We start from the raw sequence: 17,609 nt of genomic DNA, 5'->3' as shown, positions 1-17,609 counted from the left end.
AAATATCAAGTCAGACACTCCCTTTCCCCCCTGACTCCTGTCTCTCTCTATCTGTCTCTAGGTAACGACCTGTTCCTGGTGGCTGTCCATGAGCTGGGCCACGCTCTGGGACTGGAGCACTCTAACGACCCTACGGCCATCATGGCCCCATTTTACCAGTACATGGACACGGAGAACTTTAAACTACCCATGGACGACCTGCTAGGGATCCAGAAGATCTACGGTAAGTTATCAGGCCATCACACCTGTAGTCCACATGTGTAAAAGACGCAGCACGTGTACCTTTAATGCCACTGCATCATTCGTCTCTCTCTTCATTTATTTTATCAATTATTATTATTGATCATGTATTAATGATTGTGTGTTGTTATTCTAAGTGCTACTGATTGTGGTCTCAGATATCTGTCTGTCTCCCCTCACCCCTTCCTTCTTCTCTGCCTCCCACAGGTCCTCCTGATAAACTCCCCCAGCCCACTAAACCTTTACCCACAGCCCCGCCCCCTCGCTCTTTGCCCCCCTCAGACCCTCGTAAACCGGACAGACAGACCCGACCCCCACGCCTGCCCCCTGGTGACAGACCGTCCCACCCCAACGCTAAACCAAACATCTGTGAGGGCGCCTTCAACACGCTTGCCATCCTGAGGAGGGAGATGTTTGTCTTCAAGGTAAGTCTGCTCCTTGAGAACACCTGGGGGGGGCACCAGTACATGAAATTGAACTGAGACAGCTCACAGCAGCTCTGTCTGATTTCTCTGTAATATCCATGAATGCATCACTATTCTCTCTGACTGTGAAGGAGCTGCTATTGATAGAAATAGACCAGATTCAGAGGATAATAGACCAACTGTGGATGGACCGGGTAACCCCCATCCCCGACAGTCTCTCCTGAACTTTTATTCAGAAGCAGAAATCTGTTGCGATGTGTGACTGAACATTCAACACTCTGATCACCATTTTTTTGTACCTTTTTTTATCAGGAGAAAATTCTGTCATTTAAATGTAATTAAAATAATAACCTGTCTGTAAAAACAGAGGTCAGAAAAGCCTCATATGTCTAAATAGGACAAAAATATTGACAACTGATCAGACCTGATAGTTGGTAAGAGTTCTGGCTGTCCATGGTGGCCATGTTTAAGCGTTCAGTGACTGTTCAGCCTTTCTCTTAGCTCAGACATTTGGTGATGGTTGACGATTGAATGATGAGACCAGAGTCGATTTTTGAGTGATCTTTGTCTCTGTGATCAGTCTCCATGGTTCTCTGGGGTTTCAGTCTTCTTCTGTCTGTAGTCATCTTTATTGAGGGTGTCTGTTTACACATGCCGATGAAATAGGCAGGGGGTTATGTAAAGGGTTCCGTATCTTTGTTTGTATGTGTACAAGATAACTCGAGAACGGAAAGTCGGATCTTTACCAAACTTTCAGGGAATACTGGGATAGTGACAGGGAAGAATCGATTAGATTTTGGTGATGATCCGCGCACCCGTTCGGTTTTTCTTGGACTTCGAATTTTGAACACCATAGTAATCGATGGGAGCGTGAGTTCCTTGGTGGCGCTGCTTAGGCGTGGGTCTGCCGCCTCAGACGGCCATTCTAGTTTTAAGAATAGAGATGTTTGAGTCAGAGACTCTGTCCTTTATTAATGATAATACCTATTAATAATGTTAGAATCTAATAATGCTCTTTATGTTCCACAATCCTCCTCTGTGTTTAAATGATGGTTCTCTGAGCAGACAGAGCATTCCTGTTGGTTCTAGTGTGACTGTGGTCAGAGAACATTGGTCTTGTCGTCTTTAGGACTGAAGTTGTTCTGGAAGTTTCTGTGATTCCAGCTGACTTCAGTCTGCTCAGCTTTATTTTCAGAGAGGGAGTGGAGGAAGAAGTTTTCTTCTTTTTATGAAGTCTGAACCATTCAGAATGCTCACATTTCACTTTTTGGTCTGTTTTCAATTAACCAGCTCTGAGAGGGGGAGAGGAGGGGAGAAAAAGACGCTGAAACATTGAAAATCTATAAAGAACTACTACTACTCCAACAGGAGGAGAGGAGGGAGAAGAAAGACGCTGAAACATTGAAAATCTATAAAGAACTACTATTACTCCAACAGGAGGAGAGGAGGGAGAAAAAAGGCTCTGAAACACAGAAAATATTCAGAAAACAACTCCCAACAGGAGGGGGAGGGGAGGGAGAGAAAGAGAGTAGAGGAGAAGAGAGGAGATGAAGAGAGAAAAAAAGACACTGAAACACTGAAAATCTACGTAAATTATCAGATATACTCCAACAGGAGGAGAGGAGAGAGCTAGAGAAAGGGGGGGCTGGGGGTTTCCCACAGAAACTATCAGACTGATCAGATTTGGAGCAGAGACAGTCTGATCATTGTTCATCTCTCTGACCCCATTTATACCTCACAGTGACAGCTTTGGTGGATATTCCGATACTGAGGGCCTGTAATACTTCATCTGGACACACCAAAAGTCCAAGATCTGATAGTTCAGACTGGAACAGAGGGGGTCTGCAGGGTCTTTAAAGGGTATTAAAAGTTGATCATCAAAAATAGTGGGTTAAAAGCCCCAGCATTCCCAACTTCACCAACATTCCATTCTCCGCCTTAAAAGCCTTAAATAGGCTTTTGAACAATGTTGTCATCCTTAAGAGCGTGTAAAACATTCCATCCTTGCCTTTTACATGTAGGCCAATCTAGGCCCCCTTTGTCATAATATGTCAGTGCATTCTTTAAAAGCATGTTTATGACAACATGAGGGAGAAAAGCTGTTAAAGAGGCACCAGGAGCCTCTTACTTAATTGGCCTCCATTCATCTTAACGAAGAGAAGAGATACCAGTCTAGGTCAGAGATGATGGATGGACCGTTGTTAGAATCAGAGAAGGGACAGAGGGATCATTAGGAAGGACAGAGATATCATTAGAAGAGGGACAGAGAGATTATAAGAGGAGGGACAGAGAGATTGTAAGAGGATATTGATAGTGATAGAGGATGGTGATCATCTCTGATATTAACTGAGGCTCTCTGCTGGTCTCATAGTGTCTATTATGGTCTCTGGGGGTCTCTGATAGTTTATGACAGTCTCTGCTGGTTTATGATAGTCTCTAATGGTTTATGATAGTTTCTGATGGTCTGTGATAGTCTCTGATCATCTACGATAGTCTCTGATGGTCTTTGATAGTCTCTGATGGTCAATGATAGTCTCTGATGGTCCCTACTGGTTTATGATAGTCTCTGATGGTCTATGATAGTCTCTGATCATCTATGATAGTCTCTGATGGTCCCTACTGGTTTATGATAGTCTCTAATGGTCTACGATTGTCTCTGAATTTTTTTGTTCTTTTTCCAGAAATAAATTAATAAATGAAATCAGTTTTTGATCCTAGGTGAGTTGATTCCTGCTTTGAATGTCACCTCATCACGGTTTTGGTGAATAAACGGTCTGTTCATGGTGTGGTCTTGGCTCTGTGTTCTCCCTGTTCTCCCTCTGTGTTCTCTCTGTTCTCCATCTTAAACAGTGCTCATTAAGCACTGCTTAATGATAGTAATTAAAGCATTACGGTAGCTATTTGTTAATATAGGGATACAGTGATATCATATGACTAGCTATTCCTATGACCCTCCTCTGCTCTCACTGCTCCAACATTCAGGAGACCTGTGTGACATCTAAACTCTCATAAGGAACAGATCTAGAACTGTTGTTGAATAAAAGCTAGAACTAACCTAGACTGGGTATGTTTGACTTGACATTTATGTTCTCCTCTGTTCTCCCTGTTCTCCATCTGTGTCCTCCCTGTTCTCCCTCTGTGTTCTCTCTGTTCTCCCTCTGTGTTCTCTCTGTTCTACCTCTGTGTTCTCCCTGTTCCCCCTCTGTGTTCTCCCTGTTCCCCCTCTGTGTTCTCCCTGTTCCCCCTCTGTGTTCTCCCTGTTCCCCCTCTGTGTTCTCCCTGTTCTCCCTCTGTGTTCTCCCTGTTCCCCTCTGTGTTCTCCCTGTTCTCCCTCTGTGTTCTCTGTGTTCTCCCTCTGTGTTCTCCCTGTTCCCCTCTGTGTTCTCCCTGTTCTCCCTCTGTGTTCTCTGTGTTCTACCTCTGTGTTCTAGGACCAGTGGTTCTGGAGGGTCAGAGATAACTCGGTTATGCCAGGGTATCCCATGCTCATCAGTATGTTCTGGAGAGGTCTACCTCCAAAGATTGACGCCGTCTACGAGAACAGCGAGGGGAAGTTTGTCTTCTTTAAAGGTAAGCTGACCTTTGACCTCCTTTTGACCTGTCTGTCAATATCCTCTTGCTGCCCTGGCATGTGTTAGAGGTGCAGCAAAAATGTTAAAACAAGGGAAAGGCTCAGGATGGAATCCTGGCTGAATGAAACTACTGTTGTGTTTATGGTTTTGAGTGGTGAAAGAACGTATGATCCAGCTGGTGAGACTACCCCATCTGCTCACTCTCACTGGTTGTTGTGGGTACTCTGTCAAAGGTCCTACTACCTAGAATCGTAGATATCAAACATATTTAGTATTTGTGATCAAGAGTCTGGGAGGCTACAACGCGATGTGGAGCAGTAAAACAATCGTGTTGACACCACACACACGATGATTATTTAGACAAAGAATTGTTTGCGATGAGGCTCCACTTGGGATACACCCCACAATCATCATCTTAAAATTCTGGCCAGCCTTAGATTGTAATAATTTAAGACGATGATTAATGAGGAGTGATGGTGCGTCCTTCACTTCTCATAGTGGGCTCTTTTCTATGAGCATTTGTGGGACGGTTTCCTTTTTCTATGTCTATTTTTTTAAGACTTCAAAAGTCTAACTGTTACCAGATGAAGATCTGTTTGGGATCAGATAGACCAGCTTTTATTACTGATCTGAGACCAAGAGTCTAGATCTCTTAAGTTGTGTTTCCATCAGGGGGTCCGGTTTGATTCAGTTCGGTTTGGTATGGTTTGGTACGCTGAAACCAAAAATAGTTTGCATTTCCACAGACACCCGTGCTCTCACTTGGGTGGGCGGGCTGTAAAAGCATGCATGTGAAGTCACAGACAGCGCGAGTCAGCTGTTCCAGCTGCAGAGTTATAGAAAGGATGAGTGACAGAAATCAGTCGGGAATAAGCAGCTTTATTTCAGCTTAAAGTGCTTTTTGGAAAAAATAACTACATCTTAATTATGTTAACCGCTGTTAGTACAGATCCTCAGCTGATGGAATACGTGAACAGAGACGGTCTGAGTTGTAACGCTACGTTAATATGTGAATATATCTAGTCTAGAACAGTTTATGTGACAAAATATGAAAGTTTAGAGCTGTACTGTGAGAATTCGCCGCATTAAAAATAAAGTAAAAGTTCAGCTGGTGTTAAAGTCAAGCTAGATTAAGTCAGAAATCCTGGGTGCGCTGATCTTGTTTTAAATTGGCTGCAGCCTGAAGTTTTACGAGCCCGTTCAACAACCACAGAGTGATGTTTTCACAGGTTATCTAACGTAAGACGTAGATTAATAACTAGTTACAGATGCTAATGAACTGTTAAAAGGCTTCGTATTCACAGAACTTAAGCATTAATTTAGTTTCTCATCCATCGTGGATGGATCAGGCTGATGTGAGCCTTTGGGCTCTGCTTTGTGTACTTAAACTCATCCAGGTAAACGTCAGGAAACTTGATTTGTGGCCAGATACCAATATCCATAGACTAGGAAACAGTTTGGATCTCCGTCGTGTCCAAATATTTCCCATTTAGGCAGATATTGGTCCATTTCTCTCCCGTTTTCGCCCGCTTCTCACAGCACAGACTTCCATATTTGAAGCCCAGAGGTGAGCAGCTGAGTCGCGCGCTGATGTGACATCAGTGCAGCCCCTATTGTTGTGTGTGTAGCTCCACCTTTTTGGTACGGTTAGGTAAGATTGGCACCCCTACGGAAGGGTGCCGAAAAGTGGGACGGTACGGGTCGGTTTTTGGGGACCCTTTCTCTATGGAAACGCCAAAAAAGCGTGCCGGACCGCACAGAACTGAGCCAGACCGCTCGGTGGAAACGACCTATTAAAGAGTCCTAATCCCCATTGCTCTAAGTGAGGCTGGATGGAAAGACATAAAGACATGATTTTAGTTTACTCTTCACATCAGCTGATGGGGCGGTCTCTGTCTACACAGCCAGTCCAGTCCAGATGAAAACATCCCAGACCCTTCAGTATCAGTCTGGACTATCAGACTGTTTTCACTGAGGTGTGTCAACATCAAGAAGTAAAGTTTTTAAAAAATCTTGAATCAGATTTTAATGTCAGGTATGAACTGAGTTGTGGATCCTGGTTTTTAACGTCTCTGTTTGAATCATCATCCCTGTCAGTCTGAGCTGTCTTCTCTCCAAGTCTACGTTTGGATCCAGACTGACCTTTATAAAACAGCAGATTCAAGTCTAAAATTTCAGTGGTTAGAGGAGAGAGGAGGCAGAGCGCTAACCTGTTAGCATCACTCACCCTAACTACACATCTTCATGTATCTAGTCTAGACTCTAACAGACTAGTCCAGGTACACCCTCATCCCTCTGATTCACCGTCCTGACACACTTTCAGTCAGAACACCATATTTCAGGGTAACACTCTGGACTGATTTCATTCAGGCCTCATTCTATCACAGTTAGTGTAAAAAGTCAGACAGGAAATGAGGAGCAGAGATCTGCCTCCTGATTGGCTCTCAGATTTAACCTGATGGAATCAAAGAAGGAGGTTTCATCCGTCATGGTCTCCATGGTTCCTCTGAGTATGGAGGTCATGGAGGTCACTAATGTTTGGTGTGACGATGACTAGGGATGCACCGATACACTTTTTTTTCAGTTCCAATCCGATTCTGATAAATATGTGCCAATACAGATTTCGATATATATTTGTATTTTTAAAAATTATTATTGTTGTTGGTATAATGTGTGAGGTTACATGAAGCTGTTGTAAACCACCCAGCTCCTCTTATTAAAAAGCAAAATAAATACAAAAATGAATTGAATTTAAATGTATTCCAAACAACTTTATTTGAACTACTACTAAACATTGATCTACTAGTTGGTTAAACTAATTACCTATCATTTTTTATGAGCACGTGCTTGAAATCCCTGTCTGTAATGCTCTTTTAAACTGTAACAGACCTCCTGCCACTAGAGACCGCTGTAGCTTCAGTTACTGGCCGCAGCCTTCTTCTCTGACCCTTCACCCAATGTCAACAATCAGTAGCTTGTTGGTGGCTAACGGCTAACGGCAGTTAGCGACAGTTTTCCAAAGGATTAAATGGAAATAAAGTGGTATGTGGGCTGTTGAGGGTTAAGCTCATGTATGACTACTCATCCGAAGTGAAAAGAGGCCAAATATCAAAGCATTATTTTAATTTTCAAAGAGGAATGAAGGCGCTAGCGGCACTAGCTTTCAATGCTAGAGCCGCCCGTTATCAGGCTAACATCACACCCACTCTTCTTTGTGTTCTCTCATCCTAACTGTAGGATGGATTTGGATCGGTCACTTGGATCGGCGCCATCAGTCAGATATCCGATCTATTAATTATGTGCATATCGGACCCGATACCGATATTGGAACGGATCGGTCCCATCCCTAACGATGACGTAGCATGTTAACGCTGACTCACCATTTACTGACAGCAGCAACACATCCTGTACTTATCAAAATAAAACCATAAAACTGTTGCAGTAAAATGATCTTTACCCTATTATCATTTAACCCTCTTATGCCAGCGTTGTCATATACGACAAGAAGAGATGTGTTATTCAAAGTTAAATTATGTTTGAACCATAAATCAGAGCCCCTTGGACGTCTTTTTCATCCATTTATAAGCCATTTATCAATCATTCCTGCAGTTGGCAGGTTAGCCCACTGCCATATTGTCTGTTTGTATCCCAGAATGCATTTTTGACTGGGCTATGACAAACAATGGCAGACTGTTCCATCATCACCAGATGGGGATCCTTAATTTTTATTGATATTGATACCCTTTTGATACCCCTTATTGATCCAAGTCCTTATCGATACCACTATCGTTACTTTTGTATAATTTTGTGGAAAGACAAAATGAAGTGGTCTTAGCTGAGTAATGCTCTAGTTAAAAAGATATGATTCAGTCTGTCACATCTGTTGTATATCCCTCACACACAAACACATTCTTTATACTCACAAATGTATTTATTGAAGTTTCTCGTCAAAAACTATATTTTCCTGTTTTTATGTGACATTTGAACACATCATAACATATAGAATACCAAGGTTACCCGAAGGCATCATATTTTCCGTCCTTCAGCTCTTAAAGTTTTCTAATTTACTTAAATTCTTCTGATTCCACCATGGATATCTACACTGGATTGATATTTTTAACTATCTACAAAGTTTGGGAGCACTTTTCACCATTTACCTGAGCAGCTGAAGAAGAAAAATGTCCTGAAGCAGCTGAAGAGAGTGATATGAGTGCCTATTACTCCCAGCGCAGGCTGATATGATTGCATGCGACCCACAGGTGGAGTCTTTTTTCCTCAAGCTGACAATTGAAAGTACCACATTCTGGTTTAATGTGATGCACAGTACTGATGTGCTTTTAGTTTATTATTTTGTAAATACACACATGTGCACAGTAGTGTTTCTAAGTACTGGTACACCCCAGTGAAAACAGCTCTACAGTGTTTCGATAGATCGACCAATGACCTGCAGACTTTAGAGCATGCTCAGAGCTGATGGGTTGGGGGGGGGGGTCTGCTGTCAGTGAGCTTTATACACTCAGTCTGAGACAGAGACAGACTGTACCGTCTCAGTTTTAATGGACCAGTTCAGCACTGCCTCTGGATCCGGACTGGGCCGGTGTCTGGGAGTGTGGTTGTGTGTGTGTGTGTTGGTGTGTGTTATTGTGAGTCTGTCAGAGGAAGTGTGACCCTGGTTGAGTGTTGCACTATCAGAGGAGGTGAAATGAGAGGAATTTCCTCTGCTCACATTAAAACCCCAGCCTTCTCCTCCTCCCTTCTTCCTCTCTCCTCTGCTCAGTAAACCTCTCTTAACTACTGAAACACATCTGTTTCAGGTCTCCCTCCTTTCTCTGTTTGGTGCCAGTCTCAGGTCTCTCCAGTGTTCTGTGTCTGAGTGGTCCTCTATCTGATTCTGCAGAAATATTTCATGTTTATTTAATCTAAAGGAAACTGTACTTCCAAACTCATTGTTGCTGATAGCGATAATGTTCTTCTTAAACCACAGACAGCCTCCTGAGAGTCAGAGCTCTAACTCTAACCCACACTAAGGTTTGCAGTACCGTGGTGTCTCAGAGTATTTATGGAGTATGCCTTGAAAAATCATCAGTGTAATGTGAACATGTTGATACAAAAATGTCAGTATGGAGATGGTATTATAATGATGGATTAGCTAAGAAAAGAACCTGTAATAACTGTTGACTAATGCCATGACTCCAGCTGTCTGTATGATCCACAGTAATGTTGAGTTTAAGAAGCTTCATCTGATTTTCTGTAACTAAGTTTACCTGTGAGGTGTGTGAACGGCTCTGCAGCTCAAGATCAGCATCACTGTGACAACAGTGACACTTGTGTTTTCCTTATTGACTCTGTAAAAGGCATAAAGGACTGATTGTAGAGGTGTTGCTCTGAGCTCCACACCGCAGGCTGTGATTGGTTTATACTGCTTCTTACATAATCTGGTTTTAATCCATGGAGGTACCACTGTACAGCCTGAGGATGTTTGGGATGGTTAAATGGTTTATAAATGGATCTGGTCTGATCTTAGGTGAGATAGCATCTTCTGTTTGTTTGTCCTCAATCTGAACCATCCCAGAGAGACCCAAACATCCCTGGAGTCTAAACCACATCCTGATGTAGACCTCTAAGACCATCTCACTGTTTTAGACAGAGAATCCTCACATGCTTCACTCTCTTCTGTTCATATCAGTGTAGAGGATGTGTGTCTCTCACCTCCTCGTGATGCTCCTCTTTGTTCTCTGATCCTCCACCCTCTTCTTCCTGCTCCTCTTCTTCCTCCTGCTCCTTTTCCTCCTGCTCCTAGCTGTTTTCTCCACCATAATGAAGGGGAACACCTCTTGAGGTCACTTACGCATTGTTTCACCTCATTACTGCACAGGAAGTCTATGTAATCAGTAAATCCACTGAGACCAGAGACACTGACACTACAGATACACACAACTGTCAGACCAACAAACACCAACATGAGTCATGCATCTGACCCAGGAGGTTATCATCCATGCATGTTCATATAAATCTGACCCTGCAGCGTGATCCAGCTTGTCCTTCCTCTCCTCATTTATTCTGATTTTCTAATAAATTTGTTTTCTCTCGTCCTGCAGGGAAGCAGTTCTGGGTGTTTAAAGACACCGTGCTGCAGTCCGGGTACCCAAAAGAAATCTCTCAGTTTGGACAAGGCATGCCGGCTCAGAGCATCGACACGGCGCTGTGGTGGGAGGACGTGTCCAAGACTTACTTCTTTAAAGGGGACAGGTGGGTCATGCACCAGGAGAAACCTTAAGAGTCTGAGTCACAGCTAGTCACATGATCAGAGTCAGGAAAGGAAGAAACGTGGTTATACTTCAGTGATAATATAGTAAATAATAATAATAATATAATGATGATGATGATGATGGTGATGATGATGATGATGATAGTATTTATTATTTTTAGTAGTACTAGTAATAGTTGTATTATTATTATTATTATTAGCATTGTTATTATTAATTGATTTAATTTATTTTTAATTATTACTATGGATGAAATGTGGAGAAGTTTGAGAGGGTGGGAAAGGTTTGAAACGTCTGTTTAGACATGACTAAAACAGTTAAACATGTAAAATCAGAGATTAGTGACCTTTACTCACCAGTATTTTTAAAGAGTTAACTTGGTGGGTTAAGAGCAAAGATTTGATTCACTCCCTCATTACCTGTACAGGTACTGGCGTTACAATGAGGAGACCAGGACTATGGACCCCGGATACCCGAAGCCTGTCACCGTATGGAGAGGAGTCCCGGACTCCCCACAGGGGGCCTTCGTGGACAAAGCTAACGGTTCGTATATGCTAGCATCATTATTACTTTATCATTATAGTCAGTGCTCAGGCACCAGTTACTCCTCAGACCCTGCTTCCCAAGCATGGGTTCATGTATTTTTCACACTTACACCTCCAGGTAACTCGGGATCACTCCTGCTCAAAACTTTCAAATGAAGTTTCTCTGCTCTCTCTGTCAGCCTGCTGGCTTTCCATCTGTACAAGTTCTTCTTCGGTGTACTCCAGCTCATACAAATATCCACTCGTATCCACAGTGAACAGCACATCAACATCACTCAAGTAGAAATCCCTCATATTATCTTTGTTTTAGCTTCGTGTGGTGTTATTATCCCTGTAGAAGCCTGCAGACCCACACAGCTGATCAGAGGATATCTGTGCGCCGCAGAAGAAGACAAAATGCCCAAATCCGCATCGCAAATTAGCAACACAGCGCACAGGCGAGCCAACATAATTTCTTGGCCCATTTTCACACAAAATTCGTTAAACTATGCAGATGAAACGATCCCATCTATAGCCATTATGCCGCGGATCTCTCTGAGCTCATAATAACCACAGGATCAACTTTCACAGAAATCACTGGAGGCTAATGCCACTACTATAGCCAAGTACCTCATATGACCCAACTTCAAAAATCCTGAAATATCCCTTTGATATCAGTGTGATTGATTATATGTCAATTACTCTGATAAATAGGTTGTGGTTGTAAACCATACTGTAACTACAGAGCGGGCTGTAGTTACGGTGATAACTGAGTTTTAGCTATGAAACTGTTTAATATTTAGGTCTGTTTGTGCTACATCTTAGCTAAACTTTAGCTCCGCCGTCTTAACAGCTGAGATTGATGAGCTGTCGTTGTTCCTCATTGCTTTTCTCTGAAGCATACATCCTTCCTTCATATTAAGTCCACATGACCTGATTTCTGAAGTGGAGGACTGAAACACATCCAGCTACCTAGCAAGCACCTATGGGTAACGCAAGTCTCGTTAAAGGCAAAAGGTCACCATTGGTCATGTAAGATTAAAAACGCTGAGCCAGAGCATAGCAGAGCGAGAGCTGATAATCAGTGAACCAATCTCTTACGTTAGAACCGGTCCAACTCTATTCATGTTTCATTTTAACTGATCCAGGGACCGATGCACTCAGACCTTTGAGGTTAAGATCGGTTAACTGATCCAGATCAACTAATCACTATTATCACTTAAGTCAGTATCCCAGCCTCTCCGTCCTCTCTCTGGTTTCTCAGGAGAAAATCGACATCCGCTGGTGCTCAGTCTGCTCTCAGAACTCGCCAAGCTTAGGGGGGCTCAGACACCTCAGAGAGCTCCCTGATTGGACTGAGTGGAGTTTCTTTTCTTCTGATTGGCTGATTCAGATCAGGTCTGTTGGCAAGGAGCTGTAGGAAAATCAGAGCAGGTGGTCAACCATCTGTGACACGATAGGCTGCCAGAGCGGAGGGAGGCGGAGCCTCCGGAGAAGCCAGGTGGAACAGGAAGAGGGGTACAACAGCGAGGATGAGGGGTTGGCACTGATGGTGTGTAGAGTAGCACACTCTTAACGTGACCTACATAACCGGGGGGGGCAGGGTCTAACCCAGCCAGCTATTCTCTGTATTACATCATTTATTATTTATTCATGATTTTGAACTTGTGATTTTAAATTCATGTTTGATAATAAAGAATAAACATTTGATGATAATGAAGCTGCTATTTTTTTCAATTTGTCTTTGAAACTACTGTAAACCTGAGGAATACGTAGTTTTATTGTGGAGAAATTGACATAATCTGTTTTTTGAGATCTATGTAAAACATTGTCATGGTGTTTAAAAATGTATTGCTGAAATTTGTAGCCTGAATTAATTAATTATGTAAACGAGGGTGAGAATAAGCTTGGCAGAACCTTATGTAGCGCATCAGTTTCAGTCCGTCAGACATTTGTTGAAACACATCTAGATTTAGCAGGACAGTTAACCTACTCCAGAGCAGGCTAGTTCTGAAGTCTGAGTAATCATGGTTACTCAACTGAGACTCCAATTAGCAACATTGATGGAATGAAATTACTACTAAAATAAGCCAGACTCGCAGAAGTAAGCCAGGCTTAACCCTTTATCCACTTTCATGGAAAACCCCTCTGGTCTAAGCTCTACTCCATGTTTATATTCAATAATAACCCTTTGGTCTGACTCTGGTTTGGTCTAAGTTTACTCCATGTTAACAGTCTTATGGTCCTCTCTTTCAGGCTTCACCTACTTCTACAAAGGTAGGGAGTACTGGAAGTTCAACAACCACTTGCTGCGGGTTGAACCCGGTTACCCTCGCTCCATCCTCAAAGACTTCATGGGATGTGACCTGACCCCCATCGATCCAGGCCGGCCTCCCACCGATGACGGCACATCAGACGTGGTGATCGAGCTGGAGGATGAGGCGAGCACAGTTAAGGCGGTGGCCATCGTGATCCCTTGTGTCCTCTCTCTGTGTCTGCTGGTTCTCATCTACACCGTAGTCCAGTTCAAGAGGAAAGGAACGCCGCGGCACATCCTCTACTGCAAACGCTCAATGCAGGAGTGGGTCTGATACCACTACGGGGGGCGTAGACCTGCTCCCGCTCAGGAGGACTCAGACGGACAATTCTCCTCCTGCAGTGGGAGCCTCAGCCTGTCTCTAGCCCCCCAGGACCAGACTCTGGCCTCCATGGCCTCTGGCTTTTTAACAGTGAGTTTGGTTAGCCCAGGAGACACTCACTAACTCTTTATCATGAGGAGAACCTCTAGGGGGTGCAGGGCCCCCTTCAGGCATGACGAGGACCTCTCGCCGCCGCCCCCCCCCCCCCACACACACACACACACCCCCACACCCCCACACACACACACACACACAATCATGAGGAGGACCTCCAGGGGGCACTGTGCTGCTGTCAATTAAAAGAAGACTTTAAGGGGTGCCGTACCCCTATCAGTCATGAGGGGGCCCTCTAGGGGTCCCGTGGCCCCATCAATCAGGACCTCTGGGGGGCGCCATCAGTCATATCAGGTTGATGCTGACTCGGCTGTTTTCTAACAACTGATTTCAGTGCCCCCCCCACCTGTCTTTAAGGAGGACAAACAGGAAGTGGACCGTCTCAGACCGTCCCCCTTTGGTTTTTATTTTTTTAAGAGGAAGTCCTCTTTGTTCCCTTTAACCTGACACTCACACTCACACATACACATGTAAACTACCAAAAAGGACTCTTTCTCCAAAGAGACCAATGGGCTCTAGGTCCTCCTGACCAAACCAGGACAGAGCTAAGACTGTAAGGGGGCGGGTCTGTCTGAGACACGGGGCCAAAAGATTCTGCAATATTTTAACTCGCCTTAATTCTTCATCCTATTCCACTGAGGTGTTTGTTTTTATACAGCTTTATTTGTTTATTTGTTTTCTGTTCATTTTTATCATTTATTTGTTTGTTAAAGAACTTTACTGAAGCTTCCTGTGATTGTTTTATTTTTCTCTATTTTACTACATTACCCAGAATCCTCAGCACTGGCTTGCTGAGTGTCTGGTCAGCCTGTATTGACAGTGTTTTGCTTTGATTCTACGGCTGTATTCAAACCGCCTCTGTGCATGCCAATTGAGCCAAAATACCCAGATATAAAATCTTTGATATATATCGACTGTCTCCCACAGTGCAATGCGCCTTGGTCAGAGAACAAAATGGCAGCATTCTGCTGTGACCATGCACCTTTATTTTGATGTATAACTCACTGATCGGTGGAAAGTTAAACTGTCCTGTTTTTATATTTAAGATTTTGAGTCCCTAAAGACGTTGTCATTTACCACCATTTATTTAGAGGGCCATGAAACATACTACCATGTTTGTAGTCCAGCCTTTATACCTAATCAGACAGGTATCAGTATTCTTTCCCTGTATGGTACCATTATTATACCACAGTATAACTAAACTTAAAGAGATAACAGGTAAATGCATACTCCAGTGTTGAAACCCTCCTCCTCCTCTTTAAACACACCTGTGATGTCAGAGCAGAAAAATGAGTTTCATTCTGAATTAATGTGTTTATTATTAACAAAGCTACAGGTGAGAACATGAAGCTACTGTGTTTACAGCTGTTTCTCTGTTTAACACCATTGCACACTTCTTTGACTCATCATGGACTTAGAAATAAAGTAATCAGTTAAAACTCACCTTAGACCGTTTTTAAGGGGTATATGAATCTCCACCACTGGTCTACGGACAGACTGAGTCTCACATTTTGTATTAATGCTCCAGACAGGCTGGCAGAGACGCTCTGCAGAGTGTATGTTACTGTCATTACAGACATCACACTCAGAGAACAGCTGTTTCCTGCTGCAGATTAATCAAGGACACTGAAAGATGATGTTCAGGTACTTACCTGGCTGTTCTTCAACATGCTGGACTCAGACTGAGCTGTGGTCTGTCTCTGATGCTCTAAGCCTGATCTGGCCGTACCTCTGTGTGCTCTATAACAGGCTTAAACTGATTTACTGGTCGTAAACCAGTTTACCACTCACCTCTAGTTTGTACCACAGTGGCACTCTGCAGGCGGTTCGAATACAGCCATAGTCTTATTTTCTGTCCACGGCCCATAATCCTTCACTCTGTGCGTGTTTTTCTCTGTGAATGACAGATGACTGCCTTGTTTTTAAAGAGCCTACATTTCCCAGAATGCTTTTTGTCTCCTGACTGAGGACCCTGGATGAGTCCGGATCAGTGCCTGTGTCAGCGTGCATGTTAGCATTTAACGTCAGCCGCTTCAGCTCAGCGTGGCTCTAAATGAACTGTAACTCCGCCCCCTCCATCCTCTCCTTCAGGTACAGAGAAATCTCTAAAGGTGTGGTACATGTCTGAACGGGTGTGTGTTTCCATGACAACATACTGTTTTTGTTCCTTTGGTTTTTTTTTACTTCCCGTTTTCTGGTCAAAGATGGCGTTTTGGTGTTCATGATGGCGAGGATGAATAAAACAATGGTGAAGATCTTACGCCGTCTCCTCATCTCTTTGTGTCTGAAAACATCAAACCAGAGCTGGGGTAGATTTATTTACCTGAACTCACTCTGGTTTTTTCAAATTAAAAAACTTTTATCCGTCCTAGCTAATGACCTGTAGACATTTTTCTGTGTAAAGTTTTATTAATCCAGTAATATCCGACACACACACCATTATCCAACATCAACAGCGACACACACTCATCATTACAGTGGCATGGTACCCTTACAGAAAACAGTAAAAAGTGTGAAATTTTGCAGCATGCTTTGAATGGGAGAAAGTAGTGCCATCTGGTGTACAAATACAAAAACTAAAAATTGAAAGCCAGTAGTCCACAAGAAAATCTTAACATAAAGGAATGCATCAATTTATGTTAAGATAAATGTGGGATCAAAAATGGCATTTTCAATGGTTTTTAACGGGACATTTTTGGTCCTTGGGAACAAAGGGGTCGGTTTTTGTGTTGCTCGGCCATTTTAGGCTAATTTAAGGAACTGAGACGGCAATTCTAACATTATTAAAAAATGAATATTTTCTGCCAAGTTTGAGCAAAATTCATTCAACACAGCCAAAATGGCTAAAAAAAAACTGAATGGCACAAAATGCCCCAAGGATCTCTAAAGGGATTTTTAAACATGTTAATATCGTAACTTTGACAAGCATATTCCAGAAGAATGGTTAAATTTATCTAGAAAACGAAAGACGAGCCTTAGTATCATACAATTAATATCAGATTTTAAAGATTTCTTAGGTTTGAAAAGTCAGTTTAAAGACTATTCAAGGATCTTTGGGTACCCTGATAAAACCTCAAATCCTCAATCTTTGATTATTTGACTTCTTCTGATCAGATCAGAGCTTACCTGTCATAAATGTCAGTTCACACCACACCTACACCACCAGTCCAATCCAGATAAATGTGGTCTAAGTCAAAGGCTCACCTTTGATAAATGAACATGATGGTGCAGCCTGAAGATGGACAGAAACGCCCGTGACAGCTCTAAATAATCCCTCTACCAGCGTCCTCAGTGTGATAGTATCTATCTATTAAAGCTTCACAAAGACGCCCAGACATCCATGAGTCTAATATCTGACCCCGGCTCCATCCTATAGCAGTAATAATCTACAGACATGGAGATCACAGCCATGCACTGTGGGAAAAATTTCAGTCTCAGAAACCAGCGTCCTCTCAGGATGGAGGCGTCCTGTAAATGGCAGTGTAATGATCTGGAACAAACTCCATCCAGGCCGATAACGGCGGCACATTTAGAGAGCGGGATGTCCCGTTACTGAGAGACACAAGGAATTATGGGAGGAACTGAAGAGAGCAGCAACTGAAGACAAGTTGTGTTTTTCGTTAGTTTGGGACTTTTAGTTTATTTAGAAATTATAAAGACTGATATTAAATCATTATTTTTGTTGTGACCCAGTTTTGATTTAGCAGTGCGCGCATTCATTCTGGTGGTGGTGGTTCATTAAATGTGAAGCGTTATGAATTTATGACGTTCTCTTAAGAGCTTTATTGGTTATGCTTATTTAGAGTTTGTTGTTTATTTTATTGTGATA

General features: G+C 42.9%; 1 protein-coding gene across 2 annotated transcripts in view; it reads left to right on the top strand.

Moving 5' to 3' along the window:
• Window positions 1–16,040, top strand: part of LOC121527264 (matrix metalloproteinase-16-like) — a 36,846-nt gene extending 20,806 nt beyond the window's left edge. For both annotated transcript variants that reach the window (XM_041814144.1, XM_041814143.1), the window contains 6 exons: window positions 62–223; window positions 448–665; window positions 4,097–4,235; window positions 10,336–10,486; window positions 10,931–11,046; window positions 13,284–16,040. In XM_041814144.1, coding sequence (XP_041670078.1) covers window positions 62–223; window positions 448–665; window positions 4,097–4,235; window positions 10,336–10,486; window positions 10,931–11,046; window positions 13,284–13,618 — 1,121 coding nt within the window. In that variant the 3' untranslated portion in view covers window positions 13,619–16,040. The remainder of the gene's footprint in view (window positions 1–61; window positions 224–447; window positions 666–4,096; window positions 4,236–10,335; window positions 10,487–10,930; window positions 11,047–13,283) is intronic.
• Window positions 16,041–17,609: the final 1,569 nt, after the last annotated feature.

Source organism: Cheilinus undulatus, linkage group 19 (genome assembly GCF_018320785.1).
Source record: "Cheilinus undulatus linkage group 19, ASM1832078v1, whole genome shotgun sequence".
In the NCBI taxonomy this organism is placed as follows: domain Eukaryota; kingdom Metazoa; phylum Chordata; class Actinopteri; order Labriformes; family Labridae; genus Cheilinus; species Cheilinus undulatus.
The sequence above is the reverse complement of the archived record's forward strand: the minus strand, read 5'-3'. Positions and strand labels throughout refer to the sequence as shown.